At 47.3% G+C, this 27,392-nt stretch overlaps 1 protein-coding gene across 4 annotated transcripts in view; it reads left to right on the top strand.

The window, feature by feature from the left end:
* NRXN3 (neurexin 3) overlaps nucleotides 1-27,392 on the top strand; it is a 512,486-nt gene that overhangs the window by 285,656 nt on the left and 199,438 nt on the right. For 2 of the 4 annotated variants that reach the window (XM_073587097.1, XM_073587123.1), the window contains 6 exons: nucleotides 13,130-13,249; nucleotides 13,502-13,883; nucleotides 14,446-14,636; nucleotides 20,443-20,616; nucleotides 21,996-22,022; nucleotides 23,310-23,429. In XM_073587097.1, coding sequence (XP_073443198.1) covers nucleotides 13,130-13,249; nucleotides 13,502-13,883; nucleotides 14,446-14,636; nucleotides 20,443-20,616; nucleotides 21,996-22,022; nucleotides 23,310-23,429 — 1,014 coding nt within the window. The remainder of the gene's footprint in view (nucleotides 1-13,129; nucleotides 13,250-13,501; nucleotides 13,884-14,445; nucleotides 14,637-20,442; nucleotides 20,617-21,995; nucleotides 22,023-23,309; nucleotides 23,430-27,392) is intronic. The other 2 variants (XM_073587106.1, XM_073587115.1) reach the window with 2 other exon arrangements.

The raw sequence follows: 27,392 nt of genomic DNA, 5'->3' as shown, positions 1-27,392 counted from the left end.
GCTCCTCCTTGTGTCGCTGTAGGTGGGGGCACTTCTCTCTATAGGCTCCTCCTTGTGTCGCTGTAGGTGGGGGCACTTTTTTATAGACTCCTCGTGTCACTGTAGGTGGGCACACTTTTTTATAGGCTTCTCCTTGTGTTGCTGTAGGTGAGGGACACTTTTTTTTCTCTAGGTTCTTCCTTGTGTCGTTGTAGGTGATTGCACTTTTTTCTTTAGGCTCCTCCATGTGTTGCCCTAGATGGGGTGCACTCTTCTCTATATGCACCTCCTTGTGTAGCTGTAGGTGGGGGAAGATTCTCTATAGGCTCTTCCTTGTGTCGCTTTAGGTGGGAGCACTTTTCTCTATATTCTCCATGCGTCTCTGTAGTTGGGGTGCACTCCTCTCTGTATGCTCCTCCATGTGTCGCTGTAGATGGAGGGTACGCTTCTCTATAGGCTTCTCCCTGTGTCACTGTATGTGGGGGCACTTTACTCTATAGACTCCTCCTTGTGTCGCTATAGGTGGAATGCTATTGCTTTTTACTCTCTCCTTCCTGAGTTGTAAACTTGTCACTTAGTGACTTGTCCTCTGTGCCGTAACCCGCAGGACGGCACTAACACCAGGACACACAGGGGGAACACCGGGGAAACAGTTACAATGGTGGGCCCTGCAATAGGGAACAGGGACGTGGAGACCTCCTGCACTCCCCTGAGGCAGTGTCCCTAACGATCCCTATACAGGTTCCTCACCTGTCGCCGAGCTGGATACCTTAATCCCTAGCTCGCCCTTCACCTATCCCTTACTAGTGAACTGGATGGTGCAGATACTAATCCCACCACTGTACTAATACACACAAGGAAAATACAACAAAACAGGGAAAACACACAACTTAGCTTTGCTCTGCTGCTATTGCACCAAGCAACAGAGTACGGCACCTGGATACAGCTTCCACCTGAATAGCTGCTACTCCAAAGCTCTGCCTGAGCTGCAAGGAACTTCTCTCAATAGCTCCTTTCACCACCAAGGTTGGTTGGGAATGAACAATATCACCAACAGTCATTGAGAACACCTGATACTCCTTTATAGGTAGGAGCCAGGGTAATCACACCTGCTTGGTAATTTACATGTAATAACCCCCGCGGCCACCGGGGGGCAAAACCAGAACTAAAGCAACTACAGTGTAATAACCCCAGCGGCCACGTGGGGCAAAACTAACCTTAAGCCAAAGGCTTAAAGGAAAAAAAAGGTTACATGTGCTAAATCTGTCACAATCCAACCTGGATCGTGACAGTACCCCCCCTCAATGAGGAGCCTCTGGACCCTCAAGACCGCTCCTCACCAGAAAACCACCTACAGTGGGGACGTCCAGGTCCAGGGTTCACCCCAGCAACTACCTGATTCTCAGGTTTCTGACAAACGTGGCAGCAGTTAGTGGCAATATATGCTCCGGAGGCACCACAAATCTCCAAAGCGCCGACTTGGGGAACGAGTTGTGTATGGACATATTAAGGGGTAACTCCAGCTGGTAAGTCTCTGGGCCGAGGATGGCCGACACCCGATACGGCCCAATCGCCTGGGAACTCCAAACCCAGCAACACACTTCCACTGGATGTTTTTGGTGGCCACCCATACATACTCGTTCACACACAGGTCTGGACCTGAACGTTTATTGCCACACATTCGTTTGTCACAAGACGGTGAACTCTTTATATAACTGACAACAGAAGCGTCCCCCTGTGGCACCACACTCACACCCCCGCAATTCACACAGGGTACCACCACCCTCCGACCCCTCCTACTAGGAGGCCTGCGCCTCTCAGGGTTCGCCATTGGCGAGGGTTGAGACTTGCCCCTACTCCCCGGCAGCAACTCTGCTGCCCCCACTGGAGAGGAAGGGGACGGTTGTAGAAAGACGGCAGAGACAGTAGCCCCCAGGCACCAGCCCTCACATGACTGCCCCCAGCAGACTACTTCCCTAGACCGCCAATCTATGACCGGGTTGTGTTTTTTCAACCAAGGGAGGCCTAAAACCATAGGTACTGGCATTCCATCCAAGACGTAGCAAGACAGGGACTCTTCATGACGTCCTATACACAGCTGAATGTCTTCTACGACTTGGGTCAACCTCCCCCGGCTCAGTGGGACAGAGTTAATGGCCTGGACGCTTAGGGGTTTGGCCAGCGTCTTACACCTCAGGCCATGAATTAAAAACACATGTGACATGCACAAATGTGAACAAGTCGGTCGGACAGTGTTCACACCACCCACTGACTGAAACACAAAAAGAAAGCACAGAATAACAAATGTGCAAAAATACCCTGCAGTAAAAAATATGACAATAGTCAGCAAGTGCTGGTAAAAAGATGACAACAAATACAGGGTATTTAGTTGATACGCTTTTTTGCAAAAAAGTATACCAAGCCACTCCACCTCGTCAAGGTATCCCTTAATAGAGCAGTCCCTATCTAATGTATTTGAAACCTGAACATATGAACAGTGTCTAAATGAACAGGATTAAGACAGGCGCTTCCTAGTATAGGCACGTGGTGTAAGATGGCTCTTTATGTGCATGTCACACGAGAGGGGTGGGGTCTCTCAAACCATGCAAAAGCAAGGAAAAAAAATGGATTAAAAACACATGTGACATGCACAAATGTGAACAAGTCGGTCGGACAGTGTTCACACCACCCACTGACTGAAACAAAACGAAAGCACAGAATAACAAATGTGCAAAAATACCCTGCAGTAAAAAATATGAAAATAATCAGCAAGTGCTGGTAAAAAGATGACAACAAATACAGGGTATTTAGTAGATACTTTTTTTGCAAAAAAGTGTATACCAAGCCACTCCACCTCGTCAAGATAACCCTTAATGGAGCAGTCCCTATCTAATGTATTTAAAAGCTGAACATATGAACAGTGTCTAAATGAACAGGATTAAGACAGGCGCTTCCTAGTATGGGCACGTGGTGTAAGACGGCTCTTTATGTGCATGTCACACAAGAGAGGGGTGGGGTTTCTCAAACCATGCAAAAGCAAGGAAAAAAATGGATTAAAAACACGTGACGCACAAATGTGAACAAGTCGGTCAGACAGTGTTCACACCACCCACTGACTGAAGCACAGAATAACAAATGTGCAAAAATACCCTGCAGTAAAAAATGCCAATAATCAGGAAGTGCTGGTAAAAAGATGACAACAAATACAGGGTATTTAGTCGATACTTTTTTTTGCAAAAAAGTGTATACCAAGCTACTCCACCTCGTCAAGGTAACCCTTAATGGAGCAGTCCCTATCTAATGTATTTAAAACCTGACGAGGGTTACCTTGACGAGGTGGAGTGGCTTGGTATAAACTTTTTTGCAAAAAAAGTATCAACTAAATACCCTGTATTTGTTGTCATCTTTTTACCAGCACTTGCTGATTATTGTCATATTTTTTACTGCAGGGTATTTTTGCACATTTGTTATTCTGTGCTTTCTTTTTGTGTTTCACCTCAGGCCATGAGTCTGAACAAAACGAGCATCCACCAGACTGACTTCTGCTCCACTGTCCACAAGCACCGGTATGCTGTCATGGTCCATTTTTGGAGCCGTGGCAAAATGTGGATTCTTATAGAAACCTTTTTCCTTTTTCCCCCGGTGGCCGCTGGGGTTTACTACAACTTTAGTAGTTTTGGTGCTGGTTTTGCCCCCGGTGGCCGCTGGGGTTACTACACGTTTGAATTAACCAACAGGTGATGACTACTCCCCCCTCCTTCCTATAATAGGTCGTCATGTGCAGTAAATCACTGTTGGTAATATTGTTCATTTGTTATCCAACCATGGTGAAGACTGGACCTACCTGGTGGAGAGGGGGTTCAGCTTATCTGGAGCAGTGGAGTTGCTGCTGGATGCTGATCGGATCCTTACTCTGTTGCTTGGAGCATTTGCAGCAGAGCAAAGCTAAGCTTTGGGTTTTAGTTGCTTTAACCCTGTGGTGTCTGTTTTATTTTCCTTTGTGAGTTATTGGGTGCAGTTCACTTATTCCCTGTCTCACCTCCAGGGGAGGGGGTTGGTGGTTTAGCTCAGGGCTAAACAGAAGATAGGGACAGGTCGGGGACTTGGACCTCACTACCTTCAAGTGTACCCCCAAGTTAAGGAGAGTCAGGGCACACCCTTAGCCTGAGGGGCAGTTCAGGGGCCCAGGTTCCACGTCTCCTGCTTTGTCCCAACTGCCCCGTGGCATATGCCCTCAGGTACCCCGCCAACCACCACTTCTGCTGACATAGTACCTTGAGAGGGCATAATGGAGGAAATATACACTCCCAGGTCGTCTTCCTCCACACGACCAGGGGGATGCGGCTTCTTAGCTGCAATAGATAAATTTGTGCTCGTTGGGCAAGCCTTTAGGACATGATTAGTCTGCCCACAATGAAAACATGCCCCCACCACTCCACGAACCATAGGCAACACTGTCTGAAAACTAGTTCCTCCTACTTGCATGGGTTCGTCTGGAGACTTGGCACGCACTGGGCAGGCTCTTATGAAATGGCCTGGCTTCCCACAGGAAAAACATACCCCCACACCACGGTGACCCACAGGCAGCCCCTTTTTAGCACCAACAACTCCGGGCTGCCTGGGTTCCTCAGTCCGCACTGGTGTGTCCTCCTCTCTAGTGAGGACTATAGGGGGCACATTAGGTGTATGTCTTTCCCTGAGGCGTCTATCCACCCGGATGGCAAGGGACATGGAGGCCTCCAGCGATCTGGGGGCGGCGTACTGCACCAGAGTATCCTGCAACTTTGGAGACAGGCCCTGCACAAAATGACTCCTAAGTGCAGGGTCATTCCACTGCGTGTCAGTGGCCCACCTCCTGAACTCTGAGCTGTACTCCTCAGCAAGCCAGGCTCCCTGTTTAATCCTACGGAGTCGGGTTTCCGCAAGGGAGATGCCATCAGGATCCCCATACAATAGCGCCAATGCCGCAAAAAACTCGTTCACGGATCCTAAAGATGGTGAATCGACCGGCAGGGAGAAGGCCCAGGATTGGGGATCCCCCTTAAGAAGGGACATAATGATTCCCACCCGTTGCTCCTCACTCCCTGATGAACGAGGGCGAAGCCTGAATTATAACTTACAGGCTTGCTGAAAAACCAAGAATTTATCTCTCCCTCCAGCAAACCTGTCAGGGAGGGATATCTTGGGTTCTGGCTGAGCCTGCACCTGAACCAAGGCCCCAAACCCCACCAACTGCTGCAGCTTATGCACGACCTCACCACGCAGCACCCTAAGCTCATCAATGAGGGGTTGAAGCAGTTGGGTAGAGACCTGTATATGGGTCATGGTTCACCAGAAAAAAAGGAAAGGTTGGTGATAATGTCACGGAGTGACTTGTCCTCTGTGCCGCAACCCGCAGGACGGCACTAACACCAGGACACACAAGGGGAACACCGGGGAAACAGTTACAATGGTGGGTCCTGCAATAGGGAATGGGGACGTGGAGACCTCCTGCACTCCCCTGAGGCAGTGTCCCTAACACTCCTAACGATCTCTCTCTCACTCTCTCTCTTCCTCCCTCTCTCCCCCCGGACGCTGCACATGTCATCTCGTTGCCCACAGTGTACGTCCTTCAGTGGCTGAAAAGAGTCACGTGCAAGCATTCTGGGAAATCCGACTTTGGCGCTCGTTTTGCCGACCACATGGCCGACTTCACACTGTGGTCGGATTCCGGTCGGCGAAACCCAACTTTGCCATAAGTCGGCGACTTATGAATCTGGCCGACCTGTTTCGCTCAACTCTACTGTTCGCCACAACTGTACATGACCATTATTATGGCCTCCTTTACTGGTTTCACTTTTGCATATAATGGGTGCCACAACAAAACTAAAAAATCTGATATCTCTGTAAGTGTGTACACCCTAATTAGCAGACTGCGACCATTGCCCCAGTATATTGAAAACTTGCATTTATTTTGCCACATGCATTACGCACTCTGAATATCTTGTAAGTGTCCTCTGCCAATATACCGATAATAGTGCGTCCTACTGCTGTGACCCCAAAAATCATCTGTAACTGTAGGTGATCCCAAAATGAAGTGTTATTCCCTGGAAATGACACTGCGCCGAAACTGTTGCATTACATAGAGCACATTAAAACGTTTTGAAATTGGCTTTCTGCTCACAAATATCTGGCCTGCAGGGAAACAAAAAGCACAAAACATAAATACTGATGCCAGCCTCATCCAGGGGAATCGGGATTATGTGGGTAGATGGGCCAGGGGGAAAGGCCTGGGTGGATGGACTGGGGGGAAGGCGTGGGTGGATGGGCCGCAGGTAAAGGCAAGGGTAGATGGGCTGGGGGGAAAGGCGAGGGTAGATGGGCCAGGGGGGAAAAGGAGTGGGTTGGCGTCCAGGGGAAAGGTGTGTATTCAGTGGCCGGGTAAAGATTGGGGCTGAGGCAGAGGGAAGGAATAAGGTAATTATGGTACAAAATGACTGAAATTCACGTGATAAAATGATTGACTGCTTGTCAGAATGATTTACACTTTTTAATCCTAATACCGGCAATTCACTGTGTTCTGTTTTATCTTTTGTTTTTTTCTTTTAATTCCTTTAATCCGGGATCAGTAGGTCAACCAGGTGCCATGTTGTTAATCATTCCAGATTATCAGATGGAAGATGGAGTGGTCATGTAATTCGGTGATAGTGTTCATTGTGCAAAACTAATATGCAATCATCTTTTTATCATAATCAAAATAGTCTAATAATTGTTCTATTTGCTCTTTTTTCTGGTGTGAGAAGATTCCAGATTATTAGACAGTTCTGCGCCAGAAACACAAGCTGGATTATCAGAATTACTGGACTATTGGATGCCGAATTAAAGGAATTTTATTCCATACACTTAAACCTCTGTGCAATATAAACATTACCAAAGACATAACAGACGTTGATCTGATGCCGCTGGGCAAAAGTTTACTAAACTGAGCTTGAGGTTCTTAGTTTAACAATCTGATCAGACTGTATGAAGCTGCTGCCATGTCACAGCGAATATCTCAGTGGGTCCCTAATTCCTATCTTAAAAGTTGCAGTGATGCCACTGGAAAAGCATCAGCACACAGCAGGGGGAGCAACCCAACACCCCCCCAGCACCCATGCTGCAAAGCAAAGCCCCCCCAGCTCCAAACCACCCCACCACAACAGCAACGTACGCCACACAAACATTAACAAAGCACTGACTGATCCGTCCTAATAATATCCGGTCACTGATCCCTGTACATTATATATAATACCCAGCGCTGACTGATCCCTCCTGATAATATCCGGTCACTGATCTGTACATTATATATAATAACCAACGATGACTGATCCGTCTTGATAATATCCAGTCACTGATCTGTACATTACTGTATATATAATAACCAGCGCTGACTGATCCGTCCTGAAAATATCCAGTCACTGATCTGTACATTATATATAATAACCAGCGCTGACTGATCCGTCCTGAAAATATCCAGTCACTGATCTGTACATTATATATAATAACCAGCGCTGACTGATCCGTCCTGAAAATATCCAGTCACTGATCTGTACATTATATATAATAACCAGCGCTGACTGATCCGTCCTGATAATATCCAGTCACTGATCTGTACATTATATATAATAACCAGCGCTAATGATCCCTCCTGATAATATCCGGTCACTGATCTGTACATTATATATAATAACCAGCGATGACTGATCCGTCTTGATAATATCCAGTGACTGATCTGTACATTACTGTATATATAATAACCAGCGCTGACTGATCCGTCCTGATAATATCCGGTCTCTGATCTGTACATTATATATAATAGCCGGCGCTGACTGATCCATCCTCATAATATCCAGTCACTGATCTGTACATTATATATAATAACCAGCGCTGACTGATCCGTCCTGATAATATCCGGTCACTGATCTGTACATTATATATAATAACCAGCGAAGACTGATCCGTCTTGATAATATCCAATCACTGATCCGTACATTACTGTATATATAATAACCAGCGCTGACTGATCCGTCCTGAAAATATCCAGTCAGTGATCTGTACATTATATATAATAACCAGCGCTGATGATCCCTCCTGATAATATCCGGTCACTGATCTGTACATTATATATAATAACCAGCGCTGACTGATCCATCCTGATAATGTCCGGTCACTGATCTGTACATTATATATAATAACCAGCACTGACTGATCCGTCCTGATAATATCCAGTCACTGATCTGTACATTATATATAATAGCCAGCGCTAATGATCCCTCCTGATAATATCCGGTCACTGATCTGTACATTATATATAATAACCAGCGATGACTGATCCGTCTTGATAATATCCAGTCACTGATCTGTACATTACTGTATATATAATAACCAGCGCTGACTGATCCGTCCTGATAATATCCGGTCACTGATCTGTACATTATATATAATAGCCAGCGCTGACTGATCCATCCTGATAATATCCAGTCACTGATCTGTACATTATATATAATAACCAGCGCTGACTGATCCGTCCTGATAATATCCAGTCACTGATCTGTACATTATATATAATAGCCGGCGCTGACTGATCCATCCTGATAATATCCAGTCACTGATCTGTACATTATATATAATAACCAGCGCTGACTGATCCGTCCTGATAATATCCGGTCACTGATCTGTACATTATATATAATAACCAGCGAAGACTGATCCGTCTTGATAATATCCAGTCACTGATCTGTACATTACTGTATATATAATAACCAGCGCTGACTGATCCGTCCTGAAAATATCCAGTCACTGATCTGTACATTATATATAATAACCAGCGCTGATGATCCCTCCTGATAATATCCGGTCACTGATCTGTACATTATATATAATAACCAGCACTGACTGATCCATCCTGATAATGTCCGGTCACTGATCTGTACATTATATATAATAACCAGCGCTGACTGATCCGTCCTGAAAATATCCAGTCACTGATCTGTACATTATATATAATAACCAGCGCTGACTGATCCGTCCTGATAATATCCAGTCACTGATCTGTACATTATATATAATAACCAGCGCTAATGATCCCTCCTGATAATATCCGGTCACTGATCTGTACATTATATATAATAACCAGCGATGACTGATCCGTCTTGATAATATCCAGTCACTGATCTGTACATTACTGTATATATAATAACCAGCGCTGACTGATCCGTCCTGATAATATCCAGTCACTGATCTGTACATTATATATAATAGCCAGCGCTGACTGATCCATCCTGATAATATCCAGTCACTGATCTGTACATTATATATAATAACCAGTGCTGACTGATCTGTCCTGATAATATCCGGTCACTGATCTGTACATTATATATAATAACCAGCGAAGACTGATCCGTCTTGATAATATCCAGTCACTGATCTGTACATTACTGTATATATAATAACCAGCGCTGACTGATCCGTCCTGAAAATATCCAGTCAGTGATCTGTACATTATATATAATAACCAGCGCTGATGATCCCTCCTGATAATATCCGGTCACTGATCTGTACATTATATATAATAACCAGCGCTGACTGATCCATCCTGATAATGTCCGGTCACTGATCTGTACATTATATATAATAACCAGCGCTGACTGATCCATCCTGATAATGTCCGGTCACTGATCTGTACATTATATATAATAACCAGCGCTAATGATCCCTCCTGATAATATCCGGTCACTGATCTGTACATTATATATAATAACCAGCGATGACTGATCCGTCTTGATAATATCCAGTCACTGATCTGTACATTACTGTATATATAATAACCAGCGCTGACTGATCCGTCCTGATAATATCCAGTCACTGATCTGTACATTATATATAATAGCCAGCGCTGACTGATCCATCCTGATAATATCCAGTCACTGATCTGTACATTATATATAATAACCAGTGCTGACTGATCTGTCCTGATAATATCCGGTCACTGATCTGTACATTATATATAATAACCAGCGAAGACTGATCCGTCTTGATAATATCCAGTCACTGATCTGTACATTACTGTATATATAATAACCAGCGCTGACTGATCCGTCCTGAAAATATCCAGTCAGTGATCTGTACATTATATATAATAACCAGCGCTGATGATCCCTCCTGATAATATCCGGTCACTGATCTGTACATTATATATAATAACCAGCGCTGACTGATCCATCCTGATAATGTCCGGTCACTGATCTGTACATTATATATAATAACCAGCACTGACTGTACATCATATATAAGGACCAGCGCTGACTGATCCGTCCTGATAGTATCTAGTCACTGGTCCCTCTATATTATATATGATATCCAGCGCTGACTGATCCCTTCTAATAATATTTGGTCACTGATCTGTAGATTATATATAATAACCAGCACTGACTGATCCGTCCTGATAATATCCGGTCACTGATCTGTACATTATATATAATAACCAGCGCTGACTGATTCGTCCTGATAATATCCGGTCACTGATCTGTACATTATATATAATAACCAGCATTGACTGATACGTCCTGATAATATCCGGTCACTGATCTGTACAATATGTATAATACCCAACGCTGACTGATCCATCCTGATAATATTTGGTCACTGATCTGTACGTTATATATACAGTGGGGAAAAAGTATTTAGTCAGCCACCAATTGTGCAAATTCTCCCACTTAAAAAGATGAGAGAGGCCTGTAATTGACATCATAGGTAGACCACAACTAAGAGTCAGAATGAGAAAGCAAATCCAGAAAATCACCTTGTCTGATTTGGCAAGATTTATTTTTCAAATTATGGTGGAAAATAAGTATTTGGTCATTAACAAAATTTAATCTCAATATTTTGTTGTATATCCTTTGTTGGCAATGACAGAGGTCAAACGTTTTCTGTAAGTCTTCACAATACTGGCACACAGTGTTGGTGGTATGTTGGCCCATTCCTCCATGCAGATCTCCTCTAGAGCAGTGATATTTTGGGCCTGTCGCTGGGAAACATGGGCTTTCAATCCCTCCAATAGTTTTCTATGGGGTTGAGATCTGGAGACTGGCTAGGCCACTCCAGGACCTTCAGATGCTTCTTACGAAGCCACTCCTTCATTGCCCTGGCGTTGTAGGATCATTATCATGCTGAAAGACCCATTAATGTTTCATCATCAATGCCCTTGCTTTTGGAAGGAGGTTTGCACTCAAAATCTCACGATACATGGCCCCAGTCATTCTTTCATATTCACGGATCAGTCGTCCTGGTCCCTTTGCAGAGAAACAGCCCCAAAGCATGATATTACCACCCCCATGCTTCACAGAAGGTCTGGTGTTCTTTGGATGCAACTCGGCATTCTTTCTCCTCCAAACAGAACGAGTTTTGTTTCTACCAAAGAGTTCTACTTTGGTTTCCATATGACATTCTCCCAATACTCTTCTGGATAATCCAAATGCTCTCTAGCTAACTTCAGATGGGCCCCGGGCGTGTACTGGCTTAAGCAGGGAGACACGTCTCTGGCACATCTGAGTCTCAAGCGGCATAGTGTGTTACTGATGGTTGCCTTTGTTACGGTGGTCCCAGCTCTATGCAGGTCATTCACAAGGTCCTGTGTGGTTCTGGGATTTTTTCTCACCGTTCTTGTGATCATTTTGACCCCACGGGGTGAGATCTTGCATGGAGCCCTAGATTGAGGGAGATTATCAGTGGTCTTGTATGTCTTCCATTTTCTTATTATTGCTCCCACAGTTGATTTCATCACACCAAGCTCCTTGCCTATTGCAGATTCAGTCTTCCCAGCCTGGTGCAGGGCTACAATTTTGTTTCTGGTGTCCGACAGCTCTTTGGTCTTCACCATAGTGGAGTTTGGAGTGTGACTGTTTGAGGTTGTGGACAGGTGTCTTTTATACTGATAACAAGTTCAGGTGCCATTACTACAGATAATGAGTGGAGGACAGAGGAGCCTCTTAAAGAAGAAGTTACAGTTCTGTGAAAGCCAGAAATCTTGCATGTTTTTAGGTGACCAAATATTCATTTTCCACCATAATTTGAAAAATAAATGTTGCCAAATCAGACAAGGTGATTTTCTGGATTTGTTTTCTCATTTTGACTCTCATAGTTGTCTACCTATGATGTCAATTACAGGCCTCTCTCATCTTTTTAAGTGGGAGAACTTGCACAAATGGTGGCTGACTAAATACTTTTTTTCCCCACTGTAATTACCAGCGCTGACTAATCCGTCCTGATAATATCCGGTCACTGATCCCTATACATTATATATAATTACCAGCGCTGACTGATCTGTCCTGATAATATCCGGTCACTGATCTGTACATTATGTATAATAACCAGCGCTGACTGATCCGTCCTGATAATATCCGGTCACTGATCTGTACATTATATATAATAACCAGCGCTGAGTGATCCATCCTGATAATATCCGGTCACTGATCCCTGTACATTATATATAATAACCAGCGATGACTGATCCGTCCTGATAATATCCGGTCACTGATTTGTACATTATATATAATAACCAGTGCTGACTGATCCATCCTGATAATATCCGGTCACTGATCTGTACATTATATATAATAACCAGCGATGACTGATCCGTCCTGATAATATCCGGTCACTGATCTGTACATTATATATAATAACCAGCGCCGACTGATTCGTCCTGACAATATCCGGTCATTGATCTGTACATTATATATAATAACCAGCGCTGACTGATTCGTCCTGATAATATCCAGTCACTGATCTGTACGTTATATATAATAATAACCAGCGCCGACTGATTCGTCCTGATAATATCCGGTTATTGATCTGTACATTATATATAATAGCCAGCACTGACTGATCCGTCCTGATAATACCCGGTCATTGATCTGTACATTATATATAATAGCCAGCGCTGACTGATCCATCCTGATAATATCCAGTCACTAACCGGTATATTATATACAGTAACCCCACGTTGTCCAGTCACTTGTCGGGTATAATATCCAGTGGTTATAATGAGCAGAGGTTCGGTAGTGGCTTTCACTCTCCTGATTTTGTGTGCTTTGTGATTGGTGTGACAGTAACATCTCTCTCCACCGTATATTAGGTAAGGGGCCTGAGACTCTCTATGCGGGGCAGAAGCTGAATGATAATGAGTGGCACACTGTCAGAGTGGTCCGACGTGGGAAGACCCTTAAACTTACCGTGGATGATGATGTGGCAGAAGGTGAGAGGAGACAATGGTCTTTATCGTTATATGTAATGTTTTGATGTTGGGTTGATGAGGTGGCGGTTTTATTTGAGGTGCAGTGATCGCTGTGTATTACACTTCTGATTTCTTGCATTCTTTTGTTGTGCCAGCAGATGGCGACATTGGACCACGATCTGTGCCTTTGTGCTCTGCTGGCGCCTCCTGTATTTGTCTTTCTGTTCTGCACATGTGATATGAAGACATAATGATTTTGATCCCATTACCTAGGTACCATGGCGGGTGATCACACCCGTTTAGAATTCCACAACATTGAGACTGGCTCCATGACAGAGAAACGCTTTGCCTCCTCCGTGCCCTCAAAGTTTATAGGACACCTCCAGAGCCTTATGTTCAACGGCATGCTCTACATTGACCTGTGCAAGAATGGAGACATTGACTACTGTGAGCTGAAGGCACGGTTTGGCATCCGGCCCATCATTGCTGATCCTGTCACCTTTCGGACCAAGGCTAGCTACCTGACCCTTTCTACTCTCCAGGCCTACACCTCCATGCATCTCTTCTTCCAGTTCAAGACCATCTCACCTGATGGCTTCATTCTCTTCAACAGCGGAGATGGCAACGACTTCATCGCTGTGGAGCTGGTGAAGGGGTATGAGCAGACAAGGAATAAGACTAGGAAGTGGGAAGGAGAGGCTGGGACAAGGGCTGCAGATGGGCCATACAGTGGAGACTACAGTCAGCATGGCTGAGATCTGCAGCAGGTTGCATAGTCATGAACTGTACAGAGCAGCACTTCTCTCATATAGTCAGTCGTGCTGTGAGATGATTAAATGCCGCTCAGCTACAGAGAGTCGCCATTGCTGTAGGTGGAGAGTTTACAGTCCATAGATGGGAAACATCTGATGTTCTCAGTGTCCTGCAGACGGTAGTGGCTCCATCATCAATGATGCAGGCTGAATCCATGGAGGGGTTGGGTGCAAGCTGAGTTATTGAGTTGTGGAGCACCCCTAACCTAGGGAGCTAGAGTCACAAATTGGAGTTCTCCCCTCAGATTCCCAGACCCATGTGTGACGGGGTAACTGTACTCAGCTGTGTGTTCAGGATGTGGATGCAGCAGATGGGACAATTCTCAGATCGGATGCTGCTCATGAGAGGTTAGGAAGGCTGTGCATGTCTTGCCTTGTGATGGCTGATTCAACCTTTTTCCTCAGGTACATCCACTATGTGTTTGACCTTGGAAATGGCCCGAATGTCATCAAAGGTAACAGTGACCGACCCTTGAACGACAACCAGTGGCATCATGTGGTGATCACTCGAGACAACAGCAACACCCATACTCTGAAAGTGGATGCCAAGGCTGTCACTCAGGTCATCAATGGAGCCAAGAACCTAGATCTGAAAGGTGAGCACTGGCAGGTGAAGTAAACAGCAGGTTTGTGATGTACTTTCTGCAGTGACTTCATGTGGTTCACTTATTATATCATAAGGTATTCTGCATTGGGTTTTTATTAACCCCTTCATGATGGAGCCCTTTTTAGTTTTTGCGTTTTTGTTTATCGCTCCCCTTCTTTCCAGAGCCATAACTTTTTAATTTTTCTGTCAATATGGCCATGTGAGGGCTTGTTTTTCGTGGGACAAGTACTTTTGAACGACACCATTGGTTTTATCATATTGTATGCTAAAAAATGGGAAAAAAATTCCACATGTGTTTGAAATTGCAAAAAAGTGCAATTCCACAACTGTTTTTTGATTTTTTTTTTTTTTTTTTTTTTTTTTTTTTTTACCTTGTTCACCAAATGCTAAAACTGACCTGCCATTATGATTCTCCTGGTCATTTCGAGTTCATAGACACCAAACATGTCTAGGTTCTTTTTTATTTAATAGGTGAAAAAAAATCCAAAGTTTGTTAAAAAAAAAAAAAAAGCGTCATTTTCCGAGACCGGTAGCGTCTCCATTTTTCATGACCTCGGGTTAAGTAAGGACTTATATTTTGAGTGCCATGCTGACGATTTTAATGATACCATTTTGGTGCAGATATAATCTTTTGATTGCCTATTATTGCATTTTAATGCGGCAACCAAGAAAAGGTTGCGATCGGGTTAATTCTTTTTTTATGTTGATAGAACGGGTGATTCTGAACATGGCAATACTAAATATGTGTATGTTTGATTTTTTTTTTATTGTTTTATTTTGAATGAGGTGAATGGAGGGTGATTTGAACTTTTATATTTTTTTTTATATTTTTAAAAACTTTTTTTTTTTACTTATGGCATACTTCAATAGTATCCATGGGAGACTAGAAGCTGCCGTAACCCAATCGGCTCTGCTACATACAGGAGATGATCAGAATTGCTTACTTGCTATGAGCGCCGACCACCAGGTGGCACTCATAACAATCCGGCAATGACAACCATAGAGGTCTGCTGGAGACCTCTAGTTGTCATGCCGACTCATCGGTGACTCGTGATCACGTGATGGGGTTACTGATGGGCGGGATTTCTGGCACGCTTGCAGGAAGCAAATGCCGCCGTCAGAGTTTGACAGCGGCACTTAATGGGTTAACAACCGTGGGTGGATCGCGATTCCACGCGCAGTTGTTAGAGGCACATGTCAGCTGTTCAAAACAGCTGACATGTGCCGGGAAAGATGTGGGCTCAGCGCCGGAGCCCACATCAAAGGAGGAGACACGACATTCGCTGTACTAGTATGGTGCATGTCGTGAAGGGGTTAAATGTTTTAGATTGATTGGTTTTTACAACCTTTGTATATCACAGTATGGAGTAGACAACAGAATAAGCTACCAGGGAGTCACTTAGTGAGCTTGATCTGATGGCAAAATATATAATCATGATTTCTTCTCTTGAACCATCTTGGAATGTTCCTAATCTCGAGGGACGATCGGGATCTCTGCTGTAGTGATAATGACCGGGAGACATTCCGGATCTCATCTGTAGTGATAATGAGCGGGGCAATATTCCGTATAATGTCTGTAGTGATAATGAGCTGTGGGACGTTCTGGATCTCGTCTGTAATGATAAGCGGTGGGACGTTCTAGGTCTCGTCTGTAGTGATAATGAACTGTGGGACGTTACCGGTCTCGTCTGTGGTGCTAATGAGCGGTGGGACATTCCAGGTCTCATCTGTATTGATAATGAGCTGTGGGACGTTCTGGATCTCGTCTGTAGTGCTAATGAGCGGTGAGACGTTCCAGGTCTCGTCTGTAATGATAATGAGCGAGGAAACATTCTGGATTTGTAGTGATAATGAGTGGGAGGATGTTCTGGTTGTCGTCTGTAGTGGTAAAGAATGGGCGTTCCAGTCCTTGTCTGTAGCGATGATGGGCAGAAGGACGTTCCAGGTCTCCTCTGTAGTAATAATGGGTGAGTGGGCGGGCGTTCTGGATCATGTCAGTATTGATAATGGGCGGGGGGACGTTCCGGGTCTCGTCTGAAGTAATAATGAGTGAGGGGACATTCTGGATCTGTAGCGATAATGAGTGGGGGGACGTTCCGGTTGTCGTCTGTATTGGTAATGAATGTGTGGACGTTCCAGTCCTTGTCTGTAGTGATGATGGGCGGAGAGACGTTCCAGTACTCCTCTGCAGTAATAATTGGTGGGCGGGCTTTCTGGATCACGTCAGTAGTGATAATGTGTGGGGGGATGTTCTGGTTCTCGTCTGTAGTGATAATGAGCGGGGGACCTTCTGGATTACATCAGTAGTGATAATGGGCAGGGGAATGTTTCAGATCTTGTCTGTAGTGATAATGAGCAGGGGATATTCTGGATCTTGTCTGTAGTGTTAACGGGCGGGGGAACATTGTGGATCTCGTCTGTAGTGATAATGAGCGGGGGAACATTTCGGATCACGTCAGTAGTAATAATGGACGGGAGGGACATTACGGTTCTCGTCTGTGGTGATAATGAGCTGGGGGACATTTCAGATGACATCAGTAGTGATAATGAGCTGGGGGACATTCCGAATCTGGTCTATGGTGATAATAGGTGGGGGATGTTCCGGTTCTCGTCTGTGGTGATAATGAGTGGGGGGACGTTCAAGATCTCGTCTGTAGTGATAATGAGCGGGGAGACGTTCTGGATCTCATCTGTAGTGATAATGAGCAGTGGGACGTTCCAGGTCTCGTCTGTAGTGATAATGAGTGGTGGGACGTGCCTGGTCTTGTCTGTAGTGATAATGAGCTGTGGAATGTCCCGGATCTCGTCTGTAGTGATAATAAGCGGTGGGATGTTCCAGGTCTCTTGTGTAGTCCTAATGAGTGGTGGGACGTTTCAGGTCTCGTGTGTAATCCTAATGAGCATTGGGACATTCCAAGTCTCATTTGTAGTGATAATGAGCCCCCCGGGACATTCTGGATCTGTAGTGATAATGAGCTGTGGGACGTTCTAGATCTCGTCTGTAGTGATAATAAGCAGGGGACGTTCCAGATCTCGTCTGTAGTGATATTGAGCGGGGGATGTTCTGGATCTCGTCTGTAGTGCTAATGAGCAGTGGGACGTTCCAGATCTCGTGTGTAGTGCTAATGAGCGGTGGGATATTACTGGTCTCGTCTGTAGTGATAATGAGCTGTGGAACGTTCCAGATCTCATCTGTAATGATAATAAGCGGTGGGACATTCCAGTTCTCTTGTAAAGTCCTAATGAGCGGTGGTACGTTCCAGGTCTCATCTATAGTGATAATGAGCAGGGGACGTTCCGGATCTTGTCTGTAGGAATAATGAGCGGGGGACGTTTTGGATCTCATCTGTAGTGCTAATGAGTGATGGGACGTTCCAGGTCTCGTCTGTATTGATAATGAGTCCCCTGGGACATTCTGGATCTGTAGTGATAATGAGCTGTGAGACGTTCCAGTTCTTGACTGTAGTGATAATAAGCTGGGGACGTTCCGGATCTCGTCTGTAATGATTTTGAGCAGGGGTTGTTCCGGATCTCATATGTAGGGCTAATGAGCAGTGGGACATTCCAGGTCTCGTGTTTAGTGCTAATGAGCGGTGGGATATTCCTGGTCTCATCTGTAGTGATAGTGAGCCGTGGGACGTTCCGGATCTCGTCTGTAGTGATAATAAGCAGTGGTACGTTCTGGGTCTCATCTGTAATGATAATGAGCGCGAGACATTCTGGATCTCGTCTGTAGTGATAATGTGCCGGGTACATTCCGGATCTTGTCTGTAGTGATAATGAGTGATGGTATGTTCCGGGTCTCGACTCTAGTGATAATTAGCTGTGGGACATTCCAGATCTCATCTGTAGTTCTATTGAGTGGTGGGACGTTCCAGGTCTTGTCTGTAGTGATAAAGAGCGGGGGGACATTCTGGATCTGTAGTGATAATGACTTGGGGGATGTTACAGATTTCGTCTTATAGAATCATAGAATCGTAGAGTTGGAAGGGACCTCCTGGGCCATCTGGTCCAACCCCCTGCTCAAAGCAGGATTCGCTAAATCATCCCAGTCAGATGTCTGTCCAGCCTCTGTTTGAAGACTTCCATTGAAGGAGAACTCACCACTTCTCGTGGCAGCCTGTTCCACTCATTGATCACTCTAACTGTCAAAAAGTTTTTTCTAATATCTAATCTGTGTCTCCTCCCATTCAGTTTCATCCCATTGCTTCTAGTCTTTCCTTGTGCAAATGAGAATAAAGTTGATCCTTCTACAATGTGACAGCCCTTTAGATATTTGTAGACAGCTATTAAGTCTCCTCTCAGTCTTCTCTTTTGCAAACTAAACATTCCCAAATCCTGCAACCTTTCCTCATAAGACAGGGTTTGCAGACCGGTCACCATTCTGGTCGCTCTTTTCTGAACTTGCTCCAGTTTGTTGATGTCTTTTTTAAAATGTGGTGCCCAAAACTTAATATAAACGAGTTGCGGGACGTTCCAGATCTTGTCCTAAGTGGTAATGAGCAGGGGGACATTCTGGATCCTTAGTGATAATGAGTGGGGGGACGTTACTGATCTCGTCTATAATAATAAGTGTGGGGACGTTTCAGTCCTTGTCTGTAGTGATGATGGGCGGAGGGTCGTTCCAGTTCTCATCTGTAGTGATGATGGGCAGGCGGACGTTCCAGATCACGTCAGTAGTGATAATTGGCGGGGCAAAATTCCGGGTCTCGTCTGTAGTGATAATGAGTAGGGGACCTTCCGGGTCACGTCAGTAAAATGGACAGGGGGGATATTCCTGATCTCGTCTGTAGTGTTAATGGGCGGGAGGACATTGTGGATCTCGTGTGTAGTGATAATGAGGTGGGGCACGATCTGGAACTCGTCTGTACCGATAATGGGCGGGGGGACATTCCGGATCTCGTCTGTAGAGACAGCAGCAACACACATACTCTGAAGGTGGATGCCAAGGCTGTCACTCAGGTCATCAATGGAGTCAAGAACCTTGATCTAAAAGGTGAGCACTGACAGGTGAAGTAAACAGCAGGTTTGTGAAGCACTTTCTGCAGTGACTTCATGTGGTTCAGTTATTACATTATAGGGTATTCTGCATTGGGTTTTTATTAAACAATTTAGATTGTTTGGTTTCTACAGCCTTTGTATATCATAGTTTGGAGTAGGCAACAGAATAAACTACCAGTGAGTCACTCGGTGAGCTCGATCTGAAAAATGTGTAATCGTGATCTCTTCTCTTGAACCATCTTGGAATGTTCCCAATCTTGTCTGTAGTGATAATGAGTGGAGGGACCTTCCGGATCTCGTCTGTAGTGATAATGAGCTGGAAGAGATTTAGGATCTCGTCCATAGTGATACGGAGCGGGTGGGGGGGAGTGTTCTGGATCTCATCTATAGTGATAATGAGCGGTTGGATGTTCAAGATCTCGTCTGTAATGATAATGAGTGGGATCACGTTTCGGATCTCGTCTGTAGTGATAATGAGTGGGGGAACGTTCCAGATCTTGTCTGTAGTGATAATAAAGGGAGGGACATTCCGGATCTCATCTGTAGTGGTAATGAGTGAGGGGGCTTTCCGAATCTCGTCTGTAGTGATAATGAGCCGGGGGACGTTCCGGATCTCGTCTGTAGTGATAATGGGCAGGGGGATTTTCCGGATCTCGTGTGTAGTGACAATGGGCAGGGGACGTTTTGAATCTCATCAGTAGTGATAATGAGCTGGGGGACGTTCCTGGCTCGTCTGTAGTGATAATGAGCTGGGTGACATTAATGATTGGCTCATATTTTTTCTGTGCTGACAGGTGACCTGTATATCGCTGGCTTGGCACAGGGCATGTACAGCAATCTGCCCAAACTAGTGGCCTCCAGAGATGGTTTTCAAGGCTGCCTAGCATCTGTGGACCTCAATGGACGACTCCCTGACCTGATTAGTGACGCTCTGCACCGCAGTGGGCAGATTGAACGCGGATGTGAAGGTACAAGTTCATATAGTGATGGCCGCAGTCGTGTATGGGACTCATTCACACCATTCTTCAACGTGCCCACCTCGCCCTCATCTTCAGTCCTCTCCTCCATCTCCCTCCTGCTGATCTTTACTTGCACTGTCCTCGCCCTTCTCCTGTCCAACAGTGTGTGTCCGCAGGGCGGTGCAGTCCCCCACGGGATCTTCCGTCCGTCATATTGCACATTATTGTCATCTGCACAAAGTGGTAATGATGTTACCAAGAAAACGAACAATCAAACATGACAAGACCTGAACTGACGCCGGCTGCCTCCACCATACAGAAGGGGCCAGGAGAAGACATGGGCACAGGGTGGAAATGGTGGCACCAGATATCAGGAGTTCATCCGGCGCTGTTCTCATAGGTCCGAGCAGCTGGCTCCTCAATGAATCCTGGCTGGAGAAGAGGCGACGTGCAGCCAGACGCCAAGTTCACATGTGGATGGCACGGTGCAGCACACTTCATAGATGTACATGTGCACCACTGCCGGTGGGTGACCCAGCATGCCCAGCGCTCGGGAGCCCACCGTGTCATCCTGTGTGTCTCCTGTAATAAATGCATCCTTATGTCTCCGGTGTCTGTCTGTTGGGGGGAATTGCCGCTTATCTCACCATTGTCAACCTTCAGCTTCTTCAGAACCATCTCATTCGCCCATTGACTTTTCATTCCTTCCCATCATGCTTTGCTGTGTTTTGTCCTTGTGCGGATCCTTCCACCTTGGTGAGGGTGGTCCTGTCACTGATGCCCCAGGTGGGGTCCTGTGTCCCAATGATTGGGGTCTGCAGATGGATCTGTATTAGTACGGACATATGTGAGTTCTGATGTGAATCCCTTCATGTACGTCTGGGGTGACCCACACACCCCTCTAATAACCCCGCAGGAAGGAGCTGCCTTAAAGCACTAATGGTGAGTGGCTGGGATGTGCACAGAGCCCGCTTGCTGGCAGATAGGGCCCCCACGTAGCTGCTGCCTGGTAGAGGTACTGCTTTAGGTAGATCAGGAGAATAATGCCCAGCAGGCTGCATCCTGACAGGAGGAGGCACCGACGGCCGATGAGAATGGATGTCTGTATAAAATGGTTGTGCTTTTGTGAGCTGGGGGGGGGGGACGAGGTGACTGTGCAGGGGTCTACAGATGGCCCCGCGGGAGCGTGCTTGCTCTGCACTTCCTGCAATGTACGCTTTGCTTGTGCTGGACCTGCTGGCTGCTTACTGCCTGCCCATCCGTTGCTTGGTTTATTTTTTACCATACTGGTGGATGTCGCTTCTCTGGGGGGGAGGGTGGGTTGTGGGGACCCCAGGATTCGCTGCTGTACTAACATCTGCTTTGTTTTTGTTCCTCGGCTAACAAAGATGCTTTGACCAAAGCTAATCTACAAGGTAGTCCGCCATCACCTAACCTGCATTGTCACCTCTATACAGCCACACCACCAGCAGAGGGTGACGGTGTGCTGGACTCATGCCGGAGCCGGCTGATGGTTTGGTTGTGGTGAGCAGGGTCAGCACTGAGTGTCCACAGGTGTCAGACATCGGGAGCACCCTGCCGGCATTATGTCCTCAGCGGGACAGTGTTGTCACATCATGGCGGGAGCGGGAGATTCATCAGATATTTGCTTTCTCAGTGCTGACTCCTGTCCCATCATTTGTGTGTCACCCGCATGATGCTTCGTGTGTGTCACCCGCATGATGCTTCGTGTGTGTCACCCGCATGATGCTTCGTGTGTGTCACCCGCATTATGCCTTGTGTGTGCCCGCTGTGTCCCCGGAGGTCGTCTGATTCTGTGCTCGTCTTGTGCCAACACTGCATGCAGCCTGATAATACAGGGAGCATTGGGGAGGGCTCCCCACGATGGACTGCCATCGTTTCCTGCGCCCTTGGTGAGGTTGTAGTGGCTGAGAGAAGTCAGACTTGGCTCATCACCTCTGGTCTCGATCTTATCAGTCTGATACAGAGATGTCTGTACCCAGCCCCAGGAGCACGGACTCGCCTTGTAGGAATCTGAGAATGATGGAGGGTGGCACAGCGCCTGCACTCTGTGAGTGACACTGGCTGTGATGCCAACCTGGACCCTGCACCCCGATCATGCTGTGTTCCCAATGTTATAGCCAAAACTCAGCCCTGCCAGGCACATGGCAACGGCCATCATGTGCCTTAGAAATATCATGGATGCCGGCCTTCTATGCGCCTGTTGTCAGGGTGAATGACGTCTGCTACTTACAAGTACAGTTCACCTGGAGCCATTGTGCAGAGTCTGTGGAGGGCAATGCCAGCCATCAAGAATTACTCACAAGCAATCTGACCTGTGTACCGAGCACCGTATGGCACATGTCCTCTGGTCACAGGCCGGCCTGCCATACTTCATACAGTGGAGGGAGCTTCACCAGGTGGCTTTCTTTGGAGCAGTGTCACAGCCTGAGTCGCTCATCATGCCCTTAATGGGGGCGCTGTGTTAGTGATAAGGTGGGGTGTTATAACTGGCTGCATGTGCAGTCTCCGGCCTCGCCACCTCTAGACAGGCTGTATGTCCGGCTTCTATCCAGCCCTGCATGGTTCACGTGACTTATTTCTGCATGCTATTAGTTTGAGATTTGGCTTGGAGGACTTGCTGGGGCATCTGGGGGAGACATTCCGCACTGCTCACTTCTCTGTTCTGTGCTGGCTTGCAGGTCCGACAACCACCTGTCAGGAAGACTCCTGTGCAAACCAGGGCGTGTGCATGCAACAATGGGAGGGCTTCACCTGCGACTGCTCCATGACGTCCTACTCGGGGCCACAGTGCAATGACCGTGAGTACAGACAATGCTGCAGCCTGACACCCGACACAGTCACATCCCAGCTGGTGCAATTATCCAGAAGTATATGAAATCATGGCCGATCGGTGTCTCATTCTGGAGCCGTGCAGATGCCCTATCCTGACACCAGGAATTCACAACAAAGTAAAGGTTGTCAGGTGGTGGTAGAAGCCGGTGATGGCAGAGAACCGATCCTGCCCTTATACCTCACGGACACGAAGATACGCCTGACACATAGGCAAAATCTCTGAATACCCAGACAGTAGCAGAACTCCCAGTTTAGCATACACCACCGAATGATGGGAAACCTGGGATTGCGGTGATAAACCTTCCGATGATGCAATTACACCGCCTGACTGTACTGAATGCAGGTGTTACGACCATCGTTGCAGGATGGACAGACCCTGGGTGGTAGTGGTGGGGTCTAGAGATAATAGAACGTGTTATAGTAGTTCTGAACCTGTGGTCTAGGGGTAAAAGCCTGTGTTATAGGGGGCCTGAACCGATGGTCTAGAGGTAATAGCTCGTGTTATAGGGGTCCTGAACCAGTGGTCTATAGGTAATAGCTAGTGTTATAGGGGGCCTAAACCGATGGTCTATAGGTAATAGTCCGTGTTATAGGGGCCTGAACCGGTGATCTAGAGGTAATTACCCGTGTTATAGGGGTCCTGAAGCAGTGGTCTATAGGTAATAGCTCGTGTTATAGGGGTCCTGAACCAGTGGTCTATAGGTAATAACTCGTGTTATAGGGGGCCTGAACCGGTGGTCTAGAGGTAATAGCTCGTGTTATAGGGGTCGTGAGCCAGTGGTCTATAGGTAATAACTCGTGTTATAGGGGGCCTGAACCGGTGGTCTATAGGTAATAGCCCGTGTTTTGGGGGGCCTGAACTGGTGATCTAGAGGTAATAACCCATGTTATAGGGGTCCTGAAGCAGTGGTCTATAGGTAATTGCTCGTGTTATAGGGGGCCTGAACTGGTGGTCTAGAGGTAATAGCTCGTGCTATAGGGGGCCTGAACTGGTGATCTAGAGGTAATACAGTGCCTTGCGAAAGTATTCGGCCCCCTGGAACTTTTCAACCTTTTCCCACATATCATGCTTCAAACATAAAGATACCGAATGTAATTTTTTGGTGAAGAATCAACAACAAGTTGGACACAATTGTGAAGTTGAACAAAATTGAAAAGTGGGGCATGCAATATTATGCGGCCCCTTTAGCGTAATACTTTGTTGCGCCACCTTTTGCTGCTATTACAGCTGCAAGTTGCTTGGGGTATGTCTCTATCAGTTATGTATATCGAGAGACTGAAATTCTTGCCCATTCTTCCTTGGCAAACAGCTCGAGCTCAGTGAAGTTTGATGGAGATCGTTTGTGAACCGCATTTTTCAGCTCTTTCCACAGATTCTCGATTGAATTCAGGTCTGGACTTTGACTTGGCCATTCTAACACCTGGAAACATTTATTTGTGAACCATTCCATTGTAGATTTTGCTTTATGTTTGGGATCTGTCAGGACTCTAATGTCAGCGTCGGCAAACTGCCACACAGGGCTGGGTGACTTACCCACACTATGGGAGATCACGGGGTCCAGCACTGTAGTGATGGTTCAAGCAGACAGGACCTGCGGCACAGAAAAGAGTAAGGAGTCCCAGGACCTACGATCATGTGACGGCAGGGGGCGGGGCTTAGCGTCCTACTGCTGCAGATGATGTAATGTACCTACTGCAGGGCAACTGTTGTAGAGGAGAGGAAAACGCAGGTCAAACAAGCGAGGGTGTCACGCCACCCGCTGCCACGCGCCCCGCTGCTTCTGTCGCGCCGCCCGCAGCTGCGTCCTCTGCCCCTCCTCCCGAGCACCGGCGCACTCACCTCACCCGGCGCGCTCCCGAGGTGCGCACGCGCCGTCCTGCTCCTTCTCTGTCGCCGCTGCAGCCAGCCTTCCAAGCCCGTCGGGTGCACCTGCGCACTGCACGCCAGTGATCCTGCCACTCATCTGCTGCTGCTGCTCCACCTCCTGGCCGACCCTGACCCGGAAGCGCTGCCTGCAGTCCTATATAAGGTAGCCTCGCCTCCTGTCCAGTGCCTGACTATCAATTGTGTCTAGCACTGCTGATTCAGGTCCACGCGTCCCTGCGCTTTCCCAGCCTAGCACTCTGTCCTGCGCTCTGAGTCCCTGTGTCTTGTAATCGCTCCCTGTGTTCTCTCCTAGTGCCTGCCTCGTCCGTCCCCGGCCTCAAGTCCTCTCCTGCAGTATCTACCTTCGTCAGCCTAATCCGTTCCTGTCTACAAACCCTTCCCTGCTGGTCTTTCCGCAACCCTTGTGGTCACCTCTGGTTTTCCTCCTGCTGTTGTCCCCGGGTATCAGCTTCCGCGGCGATAGTCTCCCCGAGGCTTGCCCCAGACGCTCCCTGTATAGGGGGTGGTCCACTTGGCCAGCTCGCCCCGAGGAGGTTCGTCGTCGCGGTCCTGCGGGTTCACTTCTGGTTTTCCTTAGCCCTACAGTATAGTCAGGCCCTGGACCCCGCCGGTACCCCGACCCCAACCCAAAAGGAGCTCCTATTCCTACGGGAGAATCAAGCAAGGATAATGTCCTTCCTTAAGTCCATGGAGTGCCGCTTGTCGACTCTACAGGCCTCTGATCCTGGGACTGCCTCCCAGCTGGGCAGCCTCCAACAGGAGCTGGCTCAGCAGCGAGACACCCAGGCCCATATATTGAACAATATGGCATCTATAGATAACCGTCTCCTTGCCCTGCAATCTGTGGCCTCGACCCCGGTCCAGGCTGCGGTATCCCATCCGCCGCCCCGTTTGGCAAAACCCCCGCATTATGGTGGCGAACCTAAGTCGTGCAGGGGTTTTTTAAATCAGTGCCAGCTCCATTTTGAGCTATTGCCTCAACAGTACCCCACCGACAGAGCCAAGGTGGCCTTTGTCGTTTCCCATTTGGAGGGTGAGGCTTTGGCCTGGGTAAACCCTCTCTGGGAGCGTGATGACCCCTTGGTCTCCCAACTCTCCATCTTCCTTGACTCTTTCCGTAAAGTGACAAGCCGGGTCGCGTAGCCTCTGCCACCGAGTCACTTTTTAACCTGCAACAGGGCACGCTCTCCGTGGGTCAGTATGCCATTCGCTTCCGTACCCTGGCCTCCGAGGTAGGATGGAACAATGAGGCCTTGGTAGGAGCTTTTTGGCGGGGACTCTCAGGCCGAATTAAGGACGAGCTGGCGGGACGGGATACTCCAACCTCTTTGGAGGATCTAATTTCCCTGGCTACCCGCATCGACTTGCGCTTCCAGGAGCGTTCTCGAGAGGCCGCCAGGGATAGGAGGTTTCCTCGCGTCCCATCCGCTGCCCGCAGCCCACCTCGCTCACGCCCTGCTGTGGCGTCGGCACCTTCCGCACCAGAGCCCATGCAAGTAGATCGCCTCAAGCCGGTGGAGCAACGCCGAAAGGAGAGGTTCACTCAGGGTCTTTGTATTGTGGTGTGCATCACACTTTCTGCGTTCCTGCCCTGAGCGCCCGGGAAACGCCTCCGCCTAGGACAGGTAAGAGAGGCCTCCCTAGGTACCTATGACTCCTCTCTACCCTTGACTCTTTCTGTTCTCTTGCATCTGGGTCCCAAGCGTTCCTCCGAGTGGGCTTACATAGATTCTGGTGCGGCTAGAAATTTTATTCAGCTTGAGGCAGTCAGGAGGCTTCGTATTCCGGTCAGGTCCCTGGAGACTCCTCGGCAGATTGCGTCGGTCGACGGCCAACCCCTGCGGGTGTCCGTTACGCAGGTCACCGAAGAGTTGGAACTTCAGGTCGGAGCCTTGCATCTGGAGAAGATAGCCTTCTATGTGCTGCCGACCTTATCACACACTATCCTGTTGGGCCTCCCTTGGCTAAGAAAACACGAGCCTACCTTAGATTGGCGGTCTGGTGACATAGTGCGGTGGGGACAGTTCTGTCAGAGGGGGTG

The sequence above is a fragment of the Dendrobates tinctorius genome, unplaced genomic scaffold (assembly GCF_039654945.1).
Source record: "Dendrobates tinctorius isolate UK_male_01 unplaced genomic scaffold, ASM3965494v1 ptg000010l, whole genome shotgun sequence".
NCBI classification, from domain to species: domain Eukaryota; kingdom Metazoa; phylum Chordata; class Amphibia; order Anura; family Dendrobatidae; genus Dendrobates; species Dendrobates tinctorius.
Note: the sequence above shows the minus strand (reverse complement) of the source record. Positions and strands in the feature narration are given on the sequence as shown.